The 17,235-nt window shown below is 59.6% G+C and overlaps 3 protein-coding genes across 3 annotated transcripts in view; all 3 read right to left on the bottom strand.

The window, feature by feature from the left end:
* Nucleotides 1-225: 225 nt before the first annotated feature.
* On the bottom strand, nt 226-3,945 carry APEX2 (apurinic/apyrimidinic endodeoxyribonuclease 2). The gene is made up of 6 exons (XM_050927304.1): nt 3,639-3,945; nt 3,201-3,284; nt 2,905-3,091; nt 2,569-2,715; nt 1,370-1,439; nt 226-1,225 (listed from the first exon to the last, which is right to left on the bottom strand). The coding sequence occupies exons 1-6, from the start codon at nt 3,745-3,747 to the stop codon at nt 338-340; spliced, it is 1,485 nt and encodes a 494-aa protein (XP_050783261.1). The 5' UTR covers nt 3,748-3,945; the 3' UTR covers nt 226-337.
* A 105-nt stretch (nt 3,946-4,050) lies between these two features.
* Nucleotides 4,051-7,800, bottom strand: LOC127036433 (Golgi associated RAB2 interactor protein 6-like). The gene is made up of 7 exons (XM_050927356.1): nt 7,749-7,800; nt 6,968-7,135; nt 6,670-6,851; nt 6,036-6,300; nt 5,501-5,787; nt 5,275-5,327; nt 4,051-4,251 (listed from the first exon to the last, which is right to left on the bottom strand). The coding sequence occupies exons 2-7, from the start codon at nt 7,121-7,123 to the stop codon at nt 4,139-4,141; spliced, it is 1,056 nt and encodes a 351-aa protein (XP_050783313.1). The 5' UTR covers nt 7,124-7,135; nt 7,749-7,800; the 3' UTR covers nt 4,051-4,138.
* A 5,414-nt stretch (nt 7,801-13,214) lies between these two features.
* Nucleotides 13,215-17,235, bottom strand: part of HUWE1 (HECT, UBA and WWE domain containing E3 ubiquitin protein ligase 1) — a 171,949-nt gene continuing 167,928 nt past the window's right edge. The window contains 9 exon segments of the mRNA XM_050927167.1: nt 13,215-13,811; nt 14,028-14,218; nt 14,400-14,581; nt 14,837-14,954; nt 15,067-15,172; nt 15,269-15,556; nt 15,914-16,054; nt 16,332-16,449; nt 16,831-17,076. Of these exon segments, the coding sequence (XP_050783124.1) occupies nt 13,709-13,811; nt 14,028-14,218; nt 14,400-14,581; nt 14,837-14,954; nt 15,067-15,172; nt 15,269-15,556; nt 15,914-16,054; nt 16,332-16,449; nt 16,831-17,076 (1,493 nt within the window). The 3' untranslated portion in view covers nt 13,215-13,708.

Raw genomic sequence — 17,235 nt, 5'->3', positions numbered from 1 at the left:
GCCCCCTTAAGATGCGGGCGTCCCATGGAGTTATAGTATATTCTCAGTCTTATCCTCTATCCCCTTTTTAATGATTCCTAACATCTTTCATTTCGTTGCCCAATCACTTTAGTATCATCAGGATTGGTCCTAGGACTGACCCTTGGGGAACACACATCCCTAGCCAGCTCCAAACTGAAACCCCCTCCAGACTCTCCCAGGTCAATACTCCCAACAAGAAAAACCTGAGTTACAAAAAGAATTGAAGGGTGAGGTGGGAGAACAGACCCACAATGCCCTGCACCTTTCCTATGGGGCTGGGGAGTGAAGCCCCAGAAGAGCTGCTCCAGCCCCTGGCTCATGAGCGCCCCTTGCCAGCCCAGCGGAAGAAGTCGCAGCGGGCACGGGGGTCACTGCGGCGCCCTGGGGGCCGGGCACAGACGTAGAAACGCCGCCCACGGTTGGGGCCGGGTTTGCGGACAGTTCGCAGGGCGCAGGGCTCCCTGTGGCCTGGGCAACAGGGTGGGAGAGTGGGGCCACACAGCACCACTGCCTGCCCCATTGTCAGCTCCAATTGTCTGCCCTGCCCTGGTGCACTGTGGGCTGCCTCTTGTCCTCTCTGCCCCAGCGCATCCTGGGCCAGTTCCTGTGTCCCGTGCCCTGAGGCATTCTGGTCTAACTCTTGTCCATTCTGGCCCATGCCTGTCCCCAGCTGGCCCTGTGCGGCTCTGAAATACTTCAGAAGGTCCCCTTGTCCCCTGGGCAGGCGTCTACCCCTCCGTGCGGAGCACCCCGGTCCCACCCCTTCCCCCCGACATGTCCTGTGGACTCCCGCAGCCCCTGCTCCTGGCTCCACCCTGACCAGGAAGCGGCTGAGCTTCTGCTGGGTGCCGGCGAATTCGGGCATGTGGCGGGTGCAGAGGGGGGGGCAGCGGGGCGCTGGCAGGAAGGTGGCTGCCAGCTCGGCCAGCACAGGGCAGTGGTCAGAGCCAGGCACCTCAGGCAGGATTCGGGCATCTCGCAGCTCGGCCAGCGCCAGGGCCCGGTCGGCCAGGACGTAGTCTAGCCGCGTGCCGTGGTTGGTGAGACGGGCGCCTGTGTCAATGCGCCAGCAGGTGAAGGCGTAGGGCTGGCTGGGGTGCAGGAGGCGGAAGGTGTCGACGAAGAGCCCCTGCCCGGGGGGCCCATCTGGCGCCCACAGGAACCCGTCCAGCCAGCGCCGGCCTGGGTGCTCCTGGAACGCCTCCTGGGGGAGGGAGAGGGGGAGAGTCAGTGTAAAGCTATGAAAGAACAAACAACCTCTTCAGCCCTCCCAGAGCTGAGGCGAGAACCCAGGAGTCCCGGCTCCCCATTCCCCCCAGATTAGAGGGGGACCCCCCTGGGCACTAACCAGGTCCCCTGGCTCACAGTGGTCGATGGGCCGATGCGACGTGTTGATGTCCCCCAAGATCACAACGTGGCTGGAAGACAAAAAATGGGGCTGGGGAGTCAGAGGTCGTTGAGTCCGGTCCCCTGCCCTCATGGCAGGACCAAATACTGTCTAGACCATCCCTGATAGACATTTATCTAACCTACTCTTAAATATCTCCAGAGATGGAGATTCCACAACTTCCCTAGGCAATCTATTCCAGCGTTTAACTACCCTGACAGTTAGGAACTTTTTCCTAATGTCCAACCTAAACCTCCCTTGCTGCAGTTTAAGCCCATTGCTTAGAGGCGAAGGTGAACAAGTTTTCTCCCTCCTCCTTACGACACCTTCAGATACCTGAGAACTGCCGTCATGTCCCCTGTCTGTTTTCTCTTTTCCAAACTAAACAAACCCAGTTCTCTCAGCTTCCTGCATAGGTCATGTTCTCAAGACCTTTAATCATTCCTGTCACTCTTCTCTGGACCCTCTCCAATTTCTCCATGTCTTTCTTGACGTGCGGTGCCCAGAACTGGACACAACACTCCAGTTGAGGCCTGACCAGCATGGAGCAGAGTGGAAGAATGACTTTTGCTCACAACACACCTGTTAATGCATCCCAGAATCACGTTTGCTTTTTTTGCAACAGCATCACACTGTTGACTCATATTTAGCTTGTGGTCCACTATAACCCCCAGATCCCTTTCTGCCGTCATCCTTCCTAGACAGTCTCTTCCCATTCTGTGTGTGTGACACTGATTGTTCCTTCCTAAGTGGAGCACTTTGCATTTGTCTTTGTTAAACTTCATCCTGTTACCTCAGACCATTTCTCCAATTTGTCCAGATCATTTTGAATTTTGACCCTGTCCTCCAAAGCAGTTGCAATCCCTCCCAGTTTGGTGTCATCTGCAAATGATGAGCCCAGGCAATGAGAGGATGGGGGGAGGCAGCACCTCAGTTGGAGGGGAGGTCTCTAGTCCTAGGAGGCGCTCCGAGGAGAGACAAGACCTGAGTGCGGGGGCGTGGTCCACAGTGAGATGGGGGGGCAACCTGGACCCTCTGGCTTCAAGAGGTGCTTGGGTTTGGGTTGATAGGGTCAGAGGAGACTGAGGGGGATATGATCTCTCAGCAGTACCTTGGCCCGGGGTGCCAGGGATTGCGGGGGGGGGGGGCAGGGTACATACCCCCCGTCTCTTAGCAGCGCCTCGGCCCGGCCCTGCAGCAGCTGGTAGAAGGATGCCTGGTAGGCAGCGCGCTCGGGGCGCTGGGGGTCGGCCCGTGGGCAGTACACATTGATCACTGTCAGGGTGGTCTCCTGCTGTGCCGATGTCCTGTGGGGGGGGAGAAGGCAGAAAACACATTGGGAGTGTGTTAGGCTGGCATCTGCGTCCCACCCCCTAGCCCTTGCCAACAACAATCTCCCCACACCTGGCTCCTTGCCCTCCCCAACCCAGCACTCTGTGGGCCCACAGCTCCTCACCCCACAATCCTCGGGGACACGGCCCCAAGGCGCCCCTCACCGTATGCGGTGGTGGGTGATCACCGCGCGCCCCTCACTGTCCAGCGCCTTCAGCTCCTGCGGTGTGAAGGCCCCTAGGTCTCCATAACACCCCACGGCGCCACCCTCCCCGGGCTGGGCCAGGAGCCCGGAGAGCCCCTCCTCCGCCGCCAGCGGGGTGGCACTGTCCTTACAGAAGGTCGCCACACCTGGTTGTGGGGAGAAAGAGCGAGAGAGAACCCAGGAGTCCGGTGCTAGCCGCGGCTCGGGGAGGGGCTGGGAGCCCGGACGCCTGGGTCCCAAGCCCTCCCCCGTTACCTGAGTAGCCGCTCCGGGTGCGGCAGAAGCTGAAGTAGGAGTTGTAGCCGTCCACCATGGCCAATGGCTCCGCCAGCAGGTCCCCTGGGGACACGGGGTCACCGTGGGGTCAGGCTGGGACCCTCTGGCCCCCTTCTGCACAGTGCCCCCGACCCCCATCGCTGGCCCTGCTTGTTGACCTCTGACCCCCCCACTGCCATCACTACTTCCCTGTCCATGCCCTGTGAACCTTGCCCTTTGACCCCTTCCCCAAGCCCTGCCCTTTGACCCCTGCTCCTTTCCCTTAGCTCCTCCCCGTGACCCCGACCCCTATCCCTGTGACCCTTGCCCTAGTCCCTTCCCCTGGCTCCGCCCCTGTGACCCCTGACCCCCACCCTTGTGACCCTTGCCCTACTCCCTTCCCCTGGCTCCGCCCCTGTGACCCCTGACCCCGCTCACGCGTGACGCGGGTTTCCTGCAGGCAGATCACGTCCCCGCCCAGCGCCCCGAGCCCCGCGGGCCCCGGCCCGGCCCGGAGCCCGGCCACGTTCCAGCTCAGCAGCCGCATCCCGCCGCGCGGGAACGCCGCTCGCGTCACTTCCGCCCCGCAACCCCCTTAACTAACTTCACTTCCGCCCCGCTCCGCACCACTTCCGCTCCGCACCGGAAGTGATGATCGGAGGACCGGGAGGAGACTAGAAACGTTCAGAGCTCCCGCTTCCGGGCCTTGGCCCCGCCCCCATGGCATGGACACACCCCTCGGGTGCCTGCTGCCAGAGCCCCGCCCCCATTTGGCCACGCCCCATGGGGTAACCCCTCCCCCTCAGGACAACGCCCGGTGCTGGTAACTGAGACTTTATTGGGCTCTCAGGCAGGCTCCTCCCCCAACTGCCCCAGGAGGCTCCGCCCCTTTCTCCACGCCACGCCCCCTTCTCTACTGGCTCCTCCCCCGCCAGCCGTCAGTGCCTCTTCTTGTCCTTGGGGGGGGGGGGGCGGCTCCGCGCGTCGCCCCGACTCAGGCTGAGGCGGGACAGAGACTTCACCAGCGACAGGATCCGGCCGGGCTTCCTGCCTGGGGGCAGAGAACCGGCCGGGTCAGGCGGGGGGGCGGGGGTCAGGCTGGGGGGGACGGGGCGGGGCCTAGGCATTGGGCTGGGGGGTCGGGTGTCAGGCTGGGGGGCCGGGGGGGCCTGGGCATCGGGCTGGGGGGTCGGGTGTCAGGCTGGGGGGGCCGGGGGGGGCCTGGGCGTCGGGCTGGGGGGGCGAGTGTCAGGCTGGGGGGGCCGGGGGATCGGGCTGGGGGGCCGGGCTGGGCATTGGGCCGGGGGGGCGAATGTCAGGCTGGGGGGGTCGGGGGGGGCCTAGGCATCGGGCTGGGGGGGCCGGGCTGGGCATTGGGCTGGGGGCGGGTGTCAGACTGGGGGGGTCAGGGGGGGCCTGGGGATCGGGCTGGGGGGGCGAGTGTCAGGTTGGGGGCCTGGGGGGGGCCTAGGCATCGGGCTGGGGGGGCCGGGCTGGGCATTGGGCTGGGGGGCGGGTGTCAGACTGGGGAGCCAGGCGTCGGGCTGGGGGGGGCTTGGGCATCAGGCTGGGGGGGGTCCTGGGTATCAGTCTTGAGGGGTGGGTATCAGACTGGGGGAGCCAGTGTCAGGTCAGGGGGGCAGGCATCAGGCTTGGGGGGCCAGGGGTTGGGCTGGGGGGGGACATGGCCCCATGCGGGCGACCAGAACACCCGGTCGAAAAGGGCCCCTGGTGGCTCCCTGCTGGCCAGGGCCCCGCACTGCTCCCCAGAAGTGGCTGCCAGGTCCCTCCCGGAGCCCACACCCGGCCCCAGCCCGATGACAGTGAGCGAGCGGCGGAGGGAGGGGGCTGGAGTGATGGGGGCGGGGCTCCAGAGAAGGGGCGGGGCAGGGGCGGAGCAAGAGCATGTGGTTTTGTGCAGTTAGGAAGTTGGCCCCCCGGGCCCCAGAGGGAGGGCCAGACAGGATGCTCTGGGCTCGGGCCGCAAAGACGAGCTGGGGGATGCAGTGGGGCAGGGCTGGGCTGGGCTGGCACACTGGGAGGGCACCCTCCCCAGCCTGTGTCTGGCTCTTACCCCGGCTCTGCGATGATTTGCTCTGCCTGGCTCCCCCCCCTCGATCCGCCCGCCTGGAAAAGAAAAGAGACTATGAGACGCTGGGATCACCCCCACCTTCCCCCCCCCCCACCTCCTAGCCTCCCATCTCCCAGGCCCTTCATTCCCCCCCCTCAACCTCTACGCCGGACACATTCCATTGCCCCAACACCCCCAGATCCCAATTTCCTGGTCCCCTCCCCATCACCTGCTGGACTCTTTCCTCTTGCTTGAGGGACTGCTCCCCTGACTCCTCTCCTGGGGGGCCGGTGACCCCTCCGGCGACTCAGACTGGCTCCTGCGCTCCCCTGTGGACCCGCCCCGCTGCGACCCTCTCCCCACGCTGGGCAGCTTGCGCGGCAGTGAGGGGCTGAGGCTGGGGGGTGTGCGGCTGTGTGAGCTCCCTGGGTCATCCCGAGAGGGGCTGGGAGTCCGGAGACTGCGGATGCTCAAGGCATCCGGGGCCTCTTCCTCAGGGGCCAGGGACTCCAGGCTCTGGGGAGGACAACGGAATGGGTTATAGCTAGAGAACATAGGAGTCCTGGCTCCCAGCCCCCCTCTCCCCTCCCAGCGCCAGGCAGAGAACCCAGGAGTCCTGGCTCCCCCTCAGCCACTCTACCCCACCAGACCCCCCTCCCCTCCCAGCGCCAGGGATAGAAACCAGGCGTCCGGGCTTCCAGCCCCCCCCCCCTGCTCTAACCACTAGCCCCCTGCCTGGAGAGGAGCAGCTGGTGGTGCCTCACCCCAGTGGTGTCCTGGCTGATGCCTTGGAGCAGGGGTTCCCCGAAAGCCCCAGGGTCTCCGGGCAGGGCCTGTCCCCCGTGGCTCCCCTCCGCGGGCGGCCGGAGGAGGTTGATGATCTGCACCCACATGTCGAAGAGCTCGTAGTGGGCATCGCCCTGGGGGCAGAGCTGCAGGTAGAACGAGCGGCCGCTGGCCAGCTTCAGCCGCAGCTGCAGCATCTCGCCGTCGTGCACCGAGATCTTCACAAAGCGCAGCGGAAGCAGCCTGCAGGAACAGTAGAGGGCTGTGGGTCAGGGCTGAGGTTGGGGAGCCTAGGCCTGGGGGGCTGCAGGTCTGGAGTGAGAGGCTGGGGGGGCGGGGCTGGGCTAGCAGGGGCTGTGGATCGGGAGTGAGGGACACTGTCAGGGCTGAGGGGTGGGGGAGCCCAGGGCTGCAGGTCAGGAGTGAGGGGCACCAACAGGGCTGGGCTAGCAGGGGCTGCAGGTCAGGAGTGAGGGGCACCAGCAGGGATGAGAGGAGAGCCCAGGGCTGCAGGTCGGGAGTGAGGGGCATCGGCAGGTCTGGGGCTGGGCTAGGAGGGGGCTGCGAGTCAGGAGTGAGGGGCACCATTTACTGCAGGGGGGTGTGTCTCACCTGGTGAGCTCTAGTGCCTTGGCAGGGGGGCCCCTGCGGCCCCGGCTCTCCTCAGAGGGGACCACGGGCCGGGCCAGCAGCAGCACGTTGGGCACCAGGAGAGCAGGGCTGGTGCAGGCCACGCCCACCGTGACCACTCGGACACGATTGTGCACGTCCACCACCTCCCCGCGCTTGCTGATCTGCGGGTGGGGCACAGAAGGGCAGGTTAGTGCTCCCCTTCAGCTGCTTGGCCCCAGCTGGTTGCTGCCCCATAGCCTCGCCCCCAGCTCTGAGCCCAGCCCCCCAGCCCTGATACCTGTATGAAGTCGCTCTCGAAGATGGGGGCGTACTGGAAGACCTCGTACTCGCCAGCCCGGAGCTGGCGCTGCAGGGGCCCCATGGCCGTGTTCATCAGCCCCCGCTCCTGGTCACAATCCGCCGTGTAATACGGCAGCACGAACTCCTGGTGCATCTTCCCACCAGCCTAGAGTGGGGGGAGGGAGCCTGGACGCCTGGGTTCTCTCCCCAGCTCTCGGAGAGGAGGGAGGACTAGTGGTTAGAGTGGGGGGGGGCGGAGTCAGGACTCCTGGTTTCTTTCCCTGGCTTGGGGAGGGGAGGGGAATCTGGAGGGTTAGAGCAGGGGGCGCTGGGAGCCAGGACTCCTGGGTTCTATTTGCTGCCTGGGCCCTTTGCGTGTAAGCTGAGACCCCCACCCCAGGCCTGCTGGTCCTGCACCCCCAGGTGCCTGGCCTCCCCCCCTCCCCGTGGTAGAGGTGGGGGTATCGCAATCAACAATTTTTGGGAGGTGAGTGTTGTAGCAGTGGGAAATTTCCGAGCAATCTTGAGACCCCTCCCTTATGTCCCCCCAGCTCTGAACCCCCCCCCCCAGCTCCGGCCTTTCCAATAGTCCTGCCCCCCCAGCTTCATTCTGCTCTCCAGTTCCGCCTCCTGAGTGCCAAGCTCCACCCCCTAGTCCCATGCCCCGCCCCTATTGGGGGCAGTTCTCCAGCAGGGGCAGGACCAGCCCCTGGGCTCCGTGGGGGTGGGGGTGGGGGTGTCTCTGTAGCAGCCATTTTAGTGGAAAGGGAGGGGCTCACCTCTGCTGCCCCTAGAGGGGGCGGGATCCAGCTCCCACTGGCTCCACCCTTTTCCCCACTCCCTGTGCCTGGCGAGGGGAAATTATGACGTCACGCTCCTCTCTGTGACATAATACCGGGGGAGCCAATCTAGCACGTGCCACACCCAAGATGGCCCCTCAATAGCGCCCACTGTGGCAGGGCCACACCCAAGATGGCGCACAGTCTGCACGCTCCATTGTTTCCGACACTATCAACATGGCGTCCCTCTTCCCGCGCGCTGAGGATTCATCCGCCACATCCAAGATGGCGCACGGGACGCGCTCCAGTGTTTCCTCTTCCCGCGCACCGTCATCCGCCACACCCAATATGGCGGCCACGCGAGGGTCCTTCCCGGACTTTACCAAGATGGCGCTGATGTGCCGCGGTCATTCCGCCTCCCCCCCCAACAGAGGCTGCGTGACTAAGGTTCCAGCCTGGTTCCCTGCACGGTGGATTGGGGGGGGGGGGAGATTAATGTCTCCCCCCCCCCCCCGCTCCAGGGTGTCTCACTACACCCAGCTCTTGCCACGCGGTGGCTTGGGGCTAAGATTGGAGAATGCCCAAAGGGGCTGCAAGTCAGGAGTGAGGGGCACTAACTGAGCGGGGGGGGGGGGGGGTGTCAGGTACCAGCAGAGCAGAGGAACCATCTTCTCTCTCCTCCCCACAGCGGCCTAGGCTAGGACCCCCTCCCCCCCCCCCCCCCGTGGCAGAGGCAGAGCTGCAGGCTCCCAGTGCATAGATGAGACGCTGGTGTAGGGGGAGGGGGTCAGAGGCATCAGGAACTGAGGAAACTTTGGGGAAAGAGGTAATTTACAGGGGATGGATGCGCTCCACCATATGGGAACCAGATTGCTGGCACTTAAAGGGGGAGAATCGTTTTTAAACTAAGGGCTGGAGCAAAGCCAACAGGGGCAGAGGAGCCCCTGGTCAGACAAAGACAGGCCTGGGGGGGGGGGGGGGGGCTGATTAGTAGAGATTATCATAAAAACACAGGTAAAATCAAATGAGAGACCTATTCAATTCCATCATGAAATAGAAGACAGCTTAAAAGTGCTTATAGACAGGTGCTTGACGTCACAGTAAGAAGATGGGTGAACTACAGCCTCATACTCAATGAGGCTATTGATATAATAGGCATCACAGAAACGTGGTGGAATGATCAATAGGACACTAATACCAGGGTACAAAATAGATCAGGAGGACAGAGCACAGGGTGCTGGTGGGGGAGTGACACTATCTGTGAAAGAAAGCATAGAATTGAATGAAGTAAATATCTTAAATGAATCAAAGCATATCCTAGAATCGCTATGGATAGTAAGCCCCTGCTTGAATGTAGCAGCAGGGATATTACTGATCGGGATAGGGACAGGGAAATGCTCAGGGAGCTTACAGAGACTATTACAATAAAAAACTCAATAATGGGGGGATTTCAGCTATCTCCACCTTGAGTGGGTGGGTACATGTCACCTCAGGACAGGATGCAGAGAAAGTTTCTTGAGACCTGAAATGACTGTGTCTTGGAGCAGCGACGCCTGGAACCCACTAGAGAAGAGGCAATCCTTGATTTAGTCCCACAGTGGAGCACAGGATCTGGTCCACGAGCTGAGTAGAGCTGGACCATTTGGTAATAGTGACAATAATATAATTAAAAGTAACAGCCCTGTGGCAGGGTAAGCACCACAGCAGCCCAACACTGTCGCGTTTAATTGGAGGAAGGGGAACTACACAAAAACAAAAGTTTGTGAAACAGAAATTAAAAAAGTCCATTGCAAAGAGTGAAATTCCTGCAAGCCGTGTAGAAACATTTCAAAGACACCATAGGAGACACTCAACAGCTTCCCCAAAGTAGAAAGCAGTAAGAGAACTAAAAAAGAGCCACAGTGGTTAACCAACAAAGTAAAACACAGTGAGAGGCCAAAAGACCTCATGTAAAAAGCGGAAGTTAAATCCTAGTGAGGAAAACAGAAAGAGCCTAAACTCTGGCAAATGAAGAGTAAATATACAATGAGGAAGGGCAACAAATAATATGAGGAACAATTTGCCAAAAACTCAAAGTAATAAAAAAAATTTGCTAAGTACAACAGAAGCTGCTAAACAACCAGTGGGGCCACTGGCCGATCGAGGTGCTAAGGGAGCACTCAAGGATGATAAGGCCATTATGGAGAAACTAAATGAATTCTTTGCATTGGTCTTCACAGCTGAGGATTCCCAAACCTGAGCGGTTCTTTTTAGGACACAAATCTGAGGAGCTGTCCCAGATTGAGGTGTCAGACGGCTTTGGAACAAATTGATAAACTAAACAGTAATAAGTATTCACTCCAGTTCTGAAGGAACTCAAAAGTGAAATTGCAGGACTACCACCTGTCTAATCTATCATTTAAATCAGCTTCTGTTCCAGATGACTGGAGGGTAGCTAATGTGATGCCAGTTTTTAAAAAGGACTCCAGGGGTGATCCTGGCAATTACAGGCCGGTGAGCCTGACTTCAGTACCAGGCAAACTGGTTGAAACTATAGGAAACAACTATAGGAAACAACAAAAAATGGGAAGAGTCAACATGGTTTTAGTAAAGGGAAATCCCGCCTCACTACTCTACTAGAATTCTCTCGGGGTCAACAAGCATGTGGACAAGGGGGATCCCATGGATATAGTGCACTTCGGTTTTCAGAAAGCCTTCGACAAGGTCCCTCACCAAAGGCTCTTGGATAAGAGGGAAGATCCTCTCATGGGTTGGTAACTGGTTAAAAGACAGGAAACAAAGGAGAGGAATAAATGGTCAGTTTTAAGCATGGAGAGAGGTAAATAGTGGTGTCTCCCAGGGGTCTGGAGTCCTTTTCATATATTAATAAATGAGCTGGAAAAAGGGGTGACCAGGGAGGTGGCAACATTTGCAGATACTACAAACCACTCAAGCTAGTTAAGGCCCAGGCAGACTGCAAAGAGCTACACAAGGATCTCTCAAAACTGGGTGACTGGGCAGCAAGATGGCAGATGAAATTCACTGTTGATAAATGCAAAGTAATGCACATTGGAAAACACAATCCCAACTCTACGTATACAATGATGGGATCTAAATTACCTGTTACCACTCGAGAAAGATCTTGGAGTCACTGGATAGTTCGCTGAAAACGCCCACTCGATGTGCAGCAGCAGCCAGAAAAGAAAACAGAATGTTGGGCATAGTTAAGAAAGGGAGAGAGAAGAGAAAATATCGTGTTGCTGCTCTATAAATCCATGGTTTGCCCACACCTTGAATTCTGCGTGCACATGTGGTCGCCCCGGCTCAAAAAATATCTATTGGAATTGGAAAAGGTTCAGAAAAGAGCAACAAAAGAAGAGATGAATAACCCTGGGACTTTTCAGCTTGGAAGAGACGGCTAAGGGGAGATATGATTAAAGGTCTATAAATCACGACGGATGCAGAGAAAGTAAAGCAGGACGCGTTATTTACTCCTTCCCATAACACAAGAACTAGGGATCACCCGATGAAATTAACAGGCAGCAGGTTTAACACAAACAAAAGGATGTATTTTTTCACCCAACGCACAGCCAGCCTGTGGAACTCCTTGCCAGAGGATGTTGCAAAGGCCAAGACTATAACAGAGCTGAAAAAAAGAACTAGCTGAGTTCATGGAGGACAGATCCATCAATGGCTATTAGCCAGGCTGGGCAGGGATGGTGTCCGCAGCCTCTGTTTGCCAGAAGCCGGGATTGGGTGACAGGGGACGGATCACTCGATAATTGCCCTGTTCTGTTCATTCCCTCTGGGGCACCTGGCACTGGCCACTGTCAGCAGACAGGACACTGGGCTAGATGGACCGTAGGCCTTGTCCAAACCTCACAGCACTAAAAGTTAGCGGGAGCTTCGGTCCATGTGATTTGCAGCCAGCCCAGTGACCGCTACACCTCATGCTTCGACCGGGCCAGTTTCCCAATGCTGAAAAATGGGATGAGCCCAGGCAGCTGGGAGGAAGAATTTAACCACAAAAACGTGACCAGAATTGGGAACCATTGAAGAACAATGTACTAGAGGCCCTAAAAGCCATAATCTCCCCCTTGACAAAGGCTGAGTGGGGATGTGAAAGTAGTTATTTATAGATACACACAAAGGAAGAAAGGGGAAGTTGATAGCAATCAATATAAATCAGAAGTTATGAATTGTAGAAAACTGATGAGGGAAGCTAAGAGACACAAGGAGCCAACAGAATAAGGACAAAAAGGAGTATTTCACACATATATATCAGGAACAAAAAGAATCCTGACACTGGCATAGGTCCATTACTAGATGGAAACAGTAGAATTATCAATTTTAATGCAGAAAGGCAGCCGTGTTCAATAAATATTTCTTCTCTGTGTTTGGGAGGAACACACATGATATAGTCACATGGTGACAACAACACTTTCCATTCCACTAATATCTCTAGAGGATGTTCAGCAGACGCTACCAAAGTTAGACATTTTTAAAATCAGCAGATCCAGGTAACTTACATCCAAGAGTTTTACAAGAGCTGGCCAAGGAGCTCGCTGGTCCATTAACACTGATTTCCAGTAAGTCTTGGAATGCTGGCAAAGTTCCAGAAGACTGGAAGAAATATTATGCCAATATTTAAAGAGGGTGCATGATGTGGCATCAACCCTGGACAAGACAATGGAGAGGTTGGAACAGGACTCTGTTAATAAGGAATGAAAGGAGGGTAATGTTATCGAAATTCGATCCTGTCAAACTTGGTACGTTGATGAGATTACAAGTTGGGTCCACAGAGGTAATAGTGCTGACGTAATAGACTTCGGTGAGGCATTTGAGTTGGTACCACACGACATCTTCATGAAAAACCTCAAAACGATGCAATATGAATCCAGCCCACATTAAATAGGTCTAACCAGGGAATCACCATCAAGTGGGTCTGTTTCCAGCAGGGTCCCTCAGGGATTGGTGCTTGGCCCAACACCATGTAACGTTTTTATCATCAATGACCTGGCAGCAAACAATCCGCGCTGATAAAGTTGCAGACGACGCAAGCATTGCAGGAGTGGGAAATCGTGCAGAGGGCAGGTCACTGCTCCGGAGCCGGCTGGCAAACTGGGTGCAAAGCGCTTTAATACAGCAAAACGGGAGCAGGTTCGTTGAGGAACGAGAGGCCGGGCATGCGTACAGGCTGGGGCAGGGGCTCTCCCCTGGAAAGCAGCGACTCCTAGACCGATTTGGGGGTCGTCGTGGAGCTCCCAGTGCAAAGCTGGAAGCGGAAGTGAGACGGAAGGAGGCATCACCGGCTGAAACGTCCGAGCCAGGGGGCTGGGGGAGTCTCCCCCATCAACACCCAGTGCGTTTCTAACAGAGCCGCTCTAGGCCGTTCTTTGACCTGGGTCACACCGGCCCCTCTGGTTTTGGGGCCCATGAACTCGCCACCCCCCAGTGGCGGCGCCAGACAAAGACACGGCAGCCGAGTTTCTTACCAAGAGTGCGCTTTTATTTTTTTTATTTTTTTTTTGTCTTTCTTCTTTTGGAGGGGTGAGGGATTTCCTTTTTTTAAACCTCAGGGTGTCTCCCCCCCTTGTTTTCCCCTCCCCCTCCACGGGGGCCCAACGGGGTGGGGGCAGGGGCAGAAGGGGGCTGGGGCAAGGGGAAGGATCGAGAAACCAAAGCAGATTGTATCGTTGTCTCGTCTGTCCAGCTCACGGCAACACATTCCAAGCACAACTGAAGAAATGCAAACTAAACCAAAAAATATATATATATATTTATATATATCATTTGTCTTCTCTCCGGACGCGTGGGGGGGCGTGTGTGTGTGTGGTGGGAGGGGGCCGCCACCTCGGAAAGGGAGGGGGTGGAGATCCACTGAACCCCACCCCTATGGCTTGGCCCCTGCCCCCACGCGCCCCTTCCTGTCCCCCGAGTCTGCCTCAGTACAAAAGAGCCATGGAGGCGGGGTGCCCGGCTCAGGCCAGGCCGAAGCCCTCCGAGCACTCCTGGATGGCCAGTAGCAGCATGTGACGTAGCTTCTCGTAGCTCTCGTAGGCGGGAAGGTCCAGCTGATTGAAACTGGAGTGAGGGGGAGAAATCAGTGAGGGGGGGCAGGAGGCCAGCGAAACCCACCCCCCCTTCTAGGATTGGACACTCCCCCCCCCCCCCCCCCCCAGGGGTTGAGACAGATCCCCACCCTACCCCACCCCCGATTCCCAGGAGATCAGAGTCCACAGCTTACGCCCCTTTCCCATGGGGGAGCCCTGCCCTGTGTGTCCCTGCCCGGCCCCTCACCACGTGTGAGCGGAAGGCAATCTGTCGGTGGAGCGGTCGTCCCGGTGGATCTGGAATTTCTGGATGCCGTTCATGCCCTCCAGGGCGGCGAAGCCCTGCAGGGGGACCTTGGAGGTGCCCGTCACGAACTGCAGGAACTTGGCTCGGTCCGCCTGGTCGAAGGAGCGCAGGGCTCGCCAGAACCACTGGATCTGCCAGGGCAGAGGGAGCGGGTCAGAGTGGGGAGCTGGGGAACAGCCGCACATAACGCCGCACAGGGCTGGCTTGCCTGGTGCTGAGATGCAGCCAGCTCTGGGGTGGGGCAGCTGGGGAACAGCCGCACATAACAGCGCCCGTCGCAGAGCTGCAGCCAGCTCTGGGGCAGCCCCTCACCTGGATGGAGTTGGACTGGTACTTGTGGTACTCGGTGTTGGATTTGAGGTCGTCGATGTCGATGGTGGGCAGCCCCGAGATGAGAAGCTCCAGCTCCTGTTCCGTGAAGATGGAGATGAGGCGCTTGGGGATGATCTCGTAGAAACCCTCCAGGAAGGCAGCCAGTTGCTTGCGGATGGCTCCTAGAGGGCGGGGAGCGGAGTCAGTGAGCCCCCTCCTGGAGTGGGGAGAGAACCCAGGAGTCCAGGCTCCCACCCCCCTCTTGCTCTAACCACCAGCCCCCACTCCCCTCCCCGAGCCAGGGGGAGAACCCAGGAGTCCTGGCTCCTGCTTAGCTCTTTACAGCACAGTCTCACTGGGCTCCTCGGTGACGTTTGTTTTGTGTAGGTCCTACAGAAACCCGGGCCCCCTGCCAGAGCCACCCGGCAGCCGCCTACCCGTCATCCGCATCTGGCAGACCAGGTGCACGTATTCCTTCTTGTTCTCCTCCGTCACCAGGATATTGGCCCCGTTGGGCTTGAGATCCCGCACCTCACACACCCCGAACTCCTGCACCTGGGGGGCGAGGGGGGGCAGCGAGTGAGGGGGGGGTCCATTCCCAGCCAGTGCCGCCCAACCCTCTGTCCCATCCAGCCTCCCGCAGGCCCCCAGCACAGCCCTCCAGTACCTCGGTGCTGAAGGTCAGGTCGTAGCCGAGTGTGGACACGTCGTTCTCCAGCAGGTAAACCAGGCCCTGGTAGAAGTGGTAATCCTCGCTCTCCATGTCCGTGTACCTGGGAGGGGGACGGGGTCAGTGGGGTCACAGAGCCCCCCCGGAACCCCGTGCGCCCCCCTCCCGGCCCCTCGGCCGCCCCCCGGCCCCGGCGCACCTGACCGACTTGCCCAGGATGTGCTTGTAGAAGGAGCGGGTGAAGTAACACTCCAGCAGGCGGTTGTCGTACACGGCCTTGGCCACGATGCGCCCCACGAATTTGAAGTAGCTCAGGTGGTTGGGGTTGCAGTGGGACGAGGGGTTGATGGTGTAGGTGACGCGGTCGCCGGGCGAGGTGCGGAACAGGGCGTACATGGGGTTGAACATCTCCCGCGAGATGATCATGTACCACTCCCGGAGCAGCCCGCCCGCGTCCTGCCCCTCCTCGCCCTCGAACACGATGTACCTGGGGGGGCAGAGGGTTAGGGATGGGACCCACATAGCCACACCCCAGCGGGTGCCCCCTGCCTCCCCCATCCTGCCCCTCCTTGCCCTTGAACACAATGTACTGGTGGGGGGATGGGGAAGTTGGTTAGGGGGCAGGACCCACGTAGCCCTGCCCGCACCAGGCACCACACCCCCTGCCCCTCGTCTTCCCCCACACCCGCATCCTGCCCCATCTCACCCTTGAACACAATGTACCTAGGAGAGGGTTAGTGGGCAGGACCCACGTGGCCCCATCCCCTGCCCCACAACCCTCTCCCCCCCGCCCCAGCTGTGGGGTACTCAGCTGCTGCCGCCCCCCAAGAGAAGCAGGGCTCACAGTCGGTTCTTCATCTCCTCGGGCGACTTGCGATGCAGCTCGCGGTACGAGTCCTCGAAGACGTGGTCGCGGCGCACGTGGACGGCCATGTCCTCCTTGCGCAGCCCCTCGTCCAGACGCTCCAACTCCTGGCGGAAGTACCTGGGGGGTGGGGTGGGGGCGGCGTCAGGGCCTGGGGAACCCATCACCACTGGACACAGCCGCATTACCCCGCCCCTGGTGCAGCGTGTCAGGGCCTGGGGAACCCACTGCCACCGGACACGGCCCCATTCCCCCACCCAGAACACCCCACCCTGCCCTCCGCCTCCTAGACACAGCCCCGCCTCTGGTGCAGGGTGTCAGGGCCTGGGGAACCCACCGCCACTGGACACGACCCCACTGCCCAGCCCTCTCACCCCACATCCCCGGCCCGCCCTACTTGCGCTTGACGTCGAAGTCCAGCACACGGATGTAGTCGACCAGGACGGCGAAGGGCCCGTCAGCCAGGTGGGTGGTGGACTGGCGCAGGATCTGGTTCAGCACCGTGCGGTGGGTCTCTGGGGAGGCAGGACATGTGTGTGGGATGTGACTCGCTGCTATCCCCATCACCATGAGACACCCCCCCCCAAACACCTGGGTGGCCCCCAAACCAACCCCCCCCCCACCTCCAATGCTCCTCTGCCCATCTCCCCCACTAACCTGACCCTGGGCTGTGTCCTCCCGATGGTACGTGCGGCTGTTCCCAGGCTGACCCACCCCAGAGGTGGCTCCATCTCAGTGCTGAGCGAGCCCTCCCCATGTGAGTCCGTTCCCCATCTGTCTCGCCCCTCACCCTTGGAGCCCTGTGACCCTCCCAACCCTGGGCCAGGCCCCGTGGAGCCCCTCCTTTCCCTCAACCCCCTCACACTGCAGTCCCCCCCTTCTCTCTCGCCCCTCACCTGCGAAGCGCAGAAACTTCTGGGTGTCGGGGGGCAGGCTGGAGGAGATGTGCATGGAGGAGGGCTCGCGGGAGAAGAAGGGGTCCAGCGAGGAGGGGGTGGCAGGGGTGAGAGGGGCGGGCGACAGGGGCGGGGGCTCGTCCTTGATGTGGGCCAGCTGGCTCTCGCGGGTGTCCCGCACCGGGGGCTTGCTCTCCCGCTCCGTGGCGTGAACCAGGAAGAATGCTTCCACCGCCGGCTGCAGCACTGCGGGGAGGGAGAGAGGGTGAGATCCAGGGACCCCACCCCATGGCTGGCTGCAGCACTGCAGGGACGGAGGTGGGGATCTGGGGCCCCCCACCCCACGGCCGGCTGCAGCACTGCGGGGAGGGAGGCTGAGATCTGGGGGGATCTGGGGCCCCCCAC

The sequence above is a fragment of the Gopherus flavomarginatus genome, chromosome 18 (genome assembly GCF_025201925.1).
Source record: "Gopherus flavomarginatus isolate rGopFla2 chromosome 18, rGopFla2.mat.asm, whole genome shotgun sequence".
Taxonomy (NCBI): Eukaryota; Metazoa; Chordata; order Testudines; family Testudinidae; genus Gopherus; species Gopherus flavomarginatus.
Note: the sequence above shows the minus strand (reverse complement) of the source record. Positions and strands in the feature narration are given on the sequence as shown.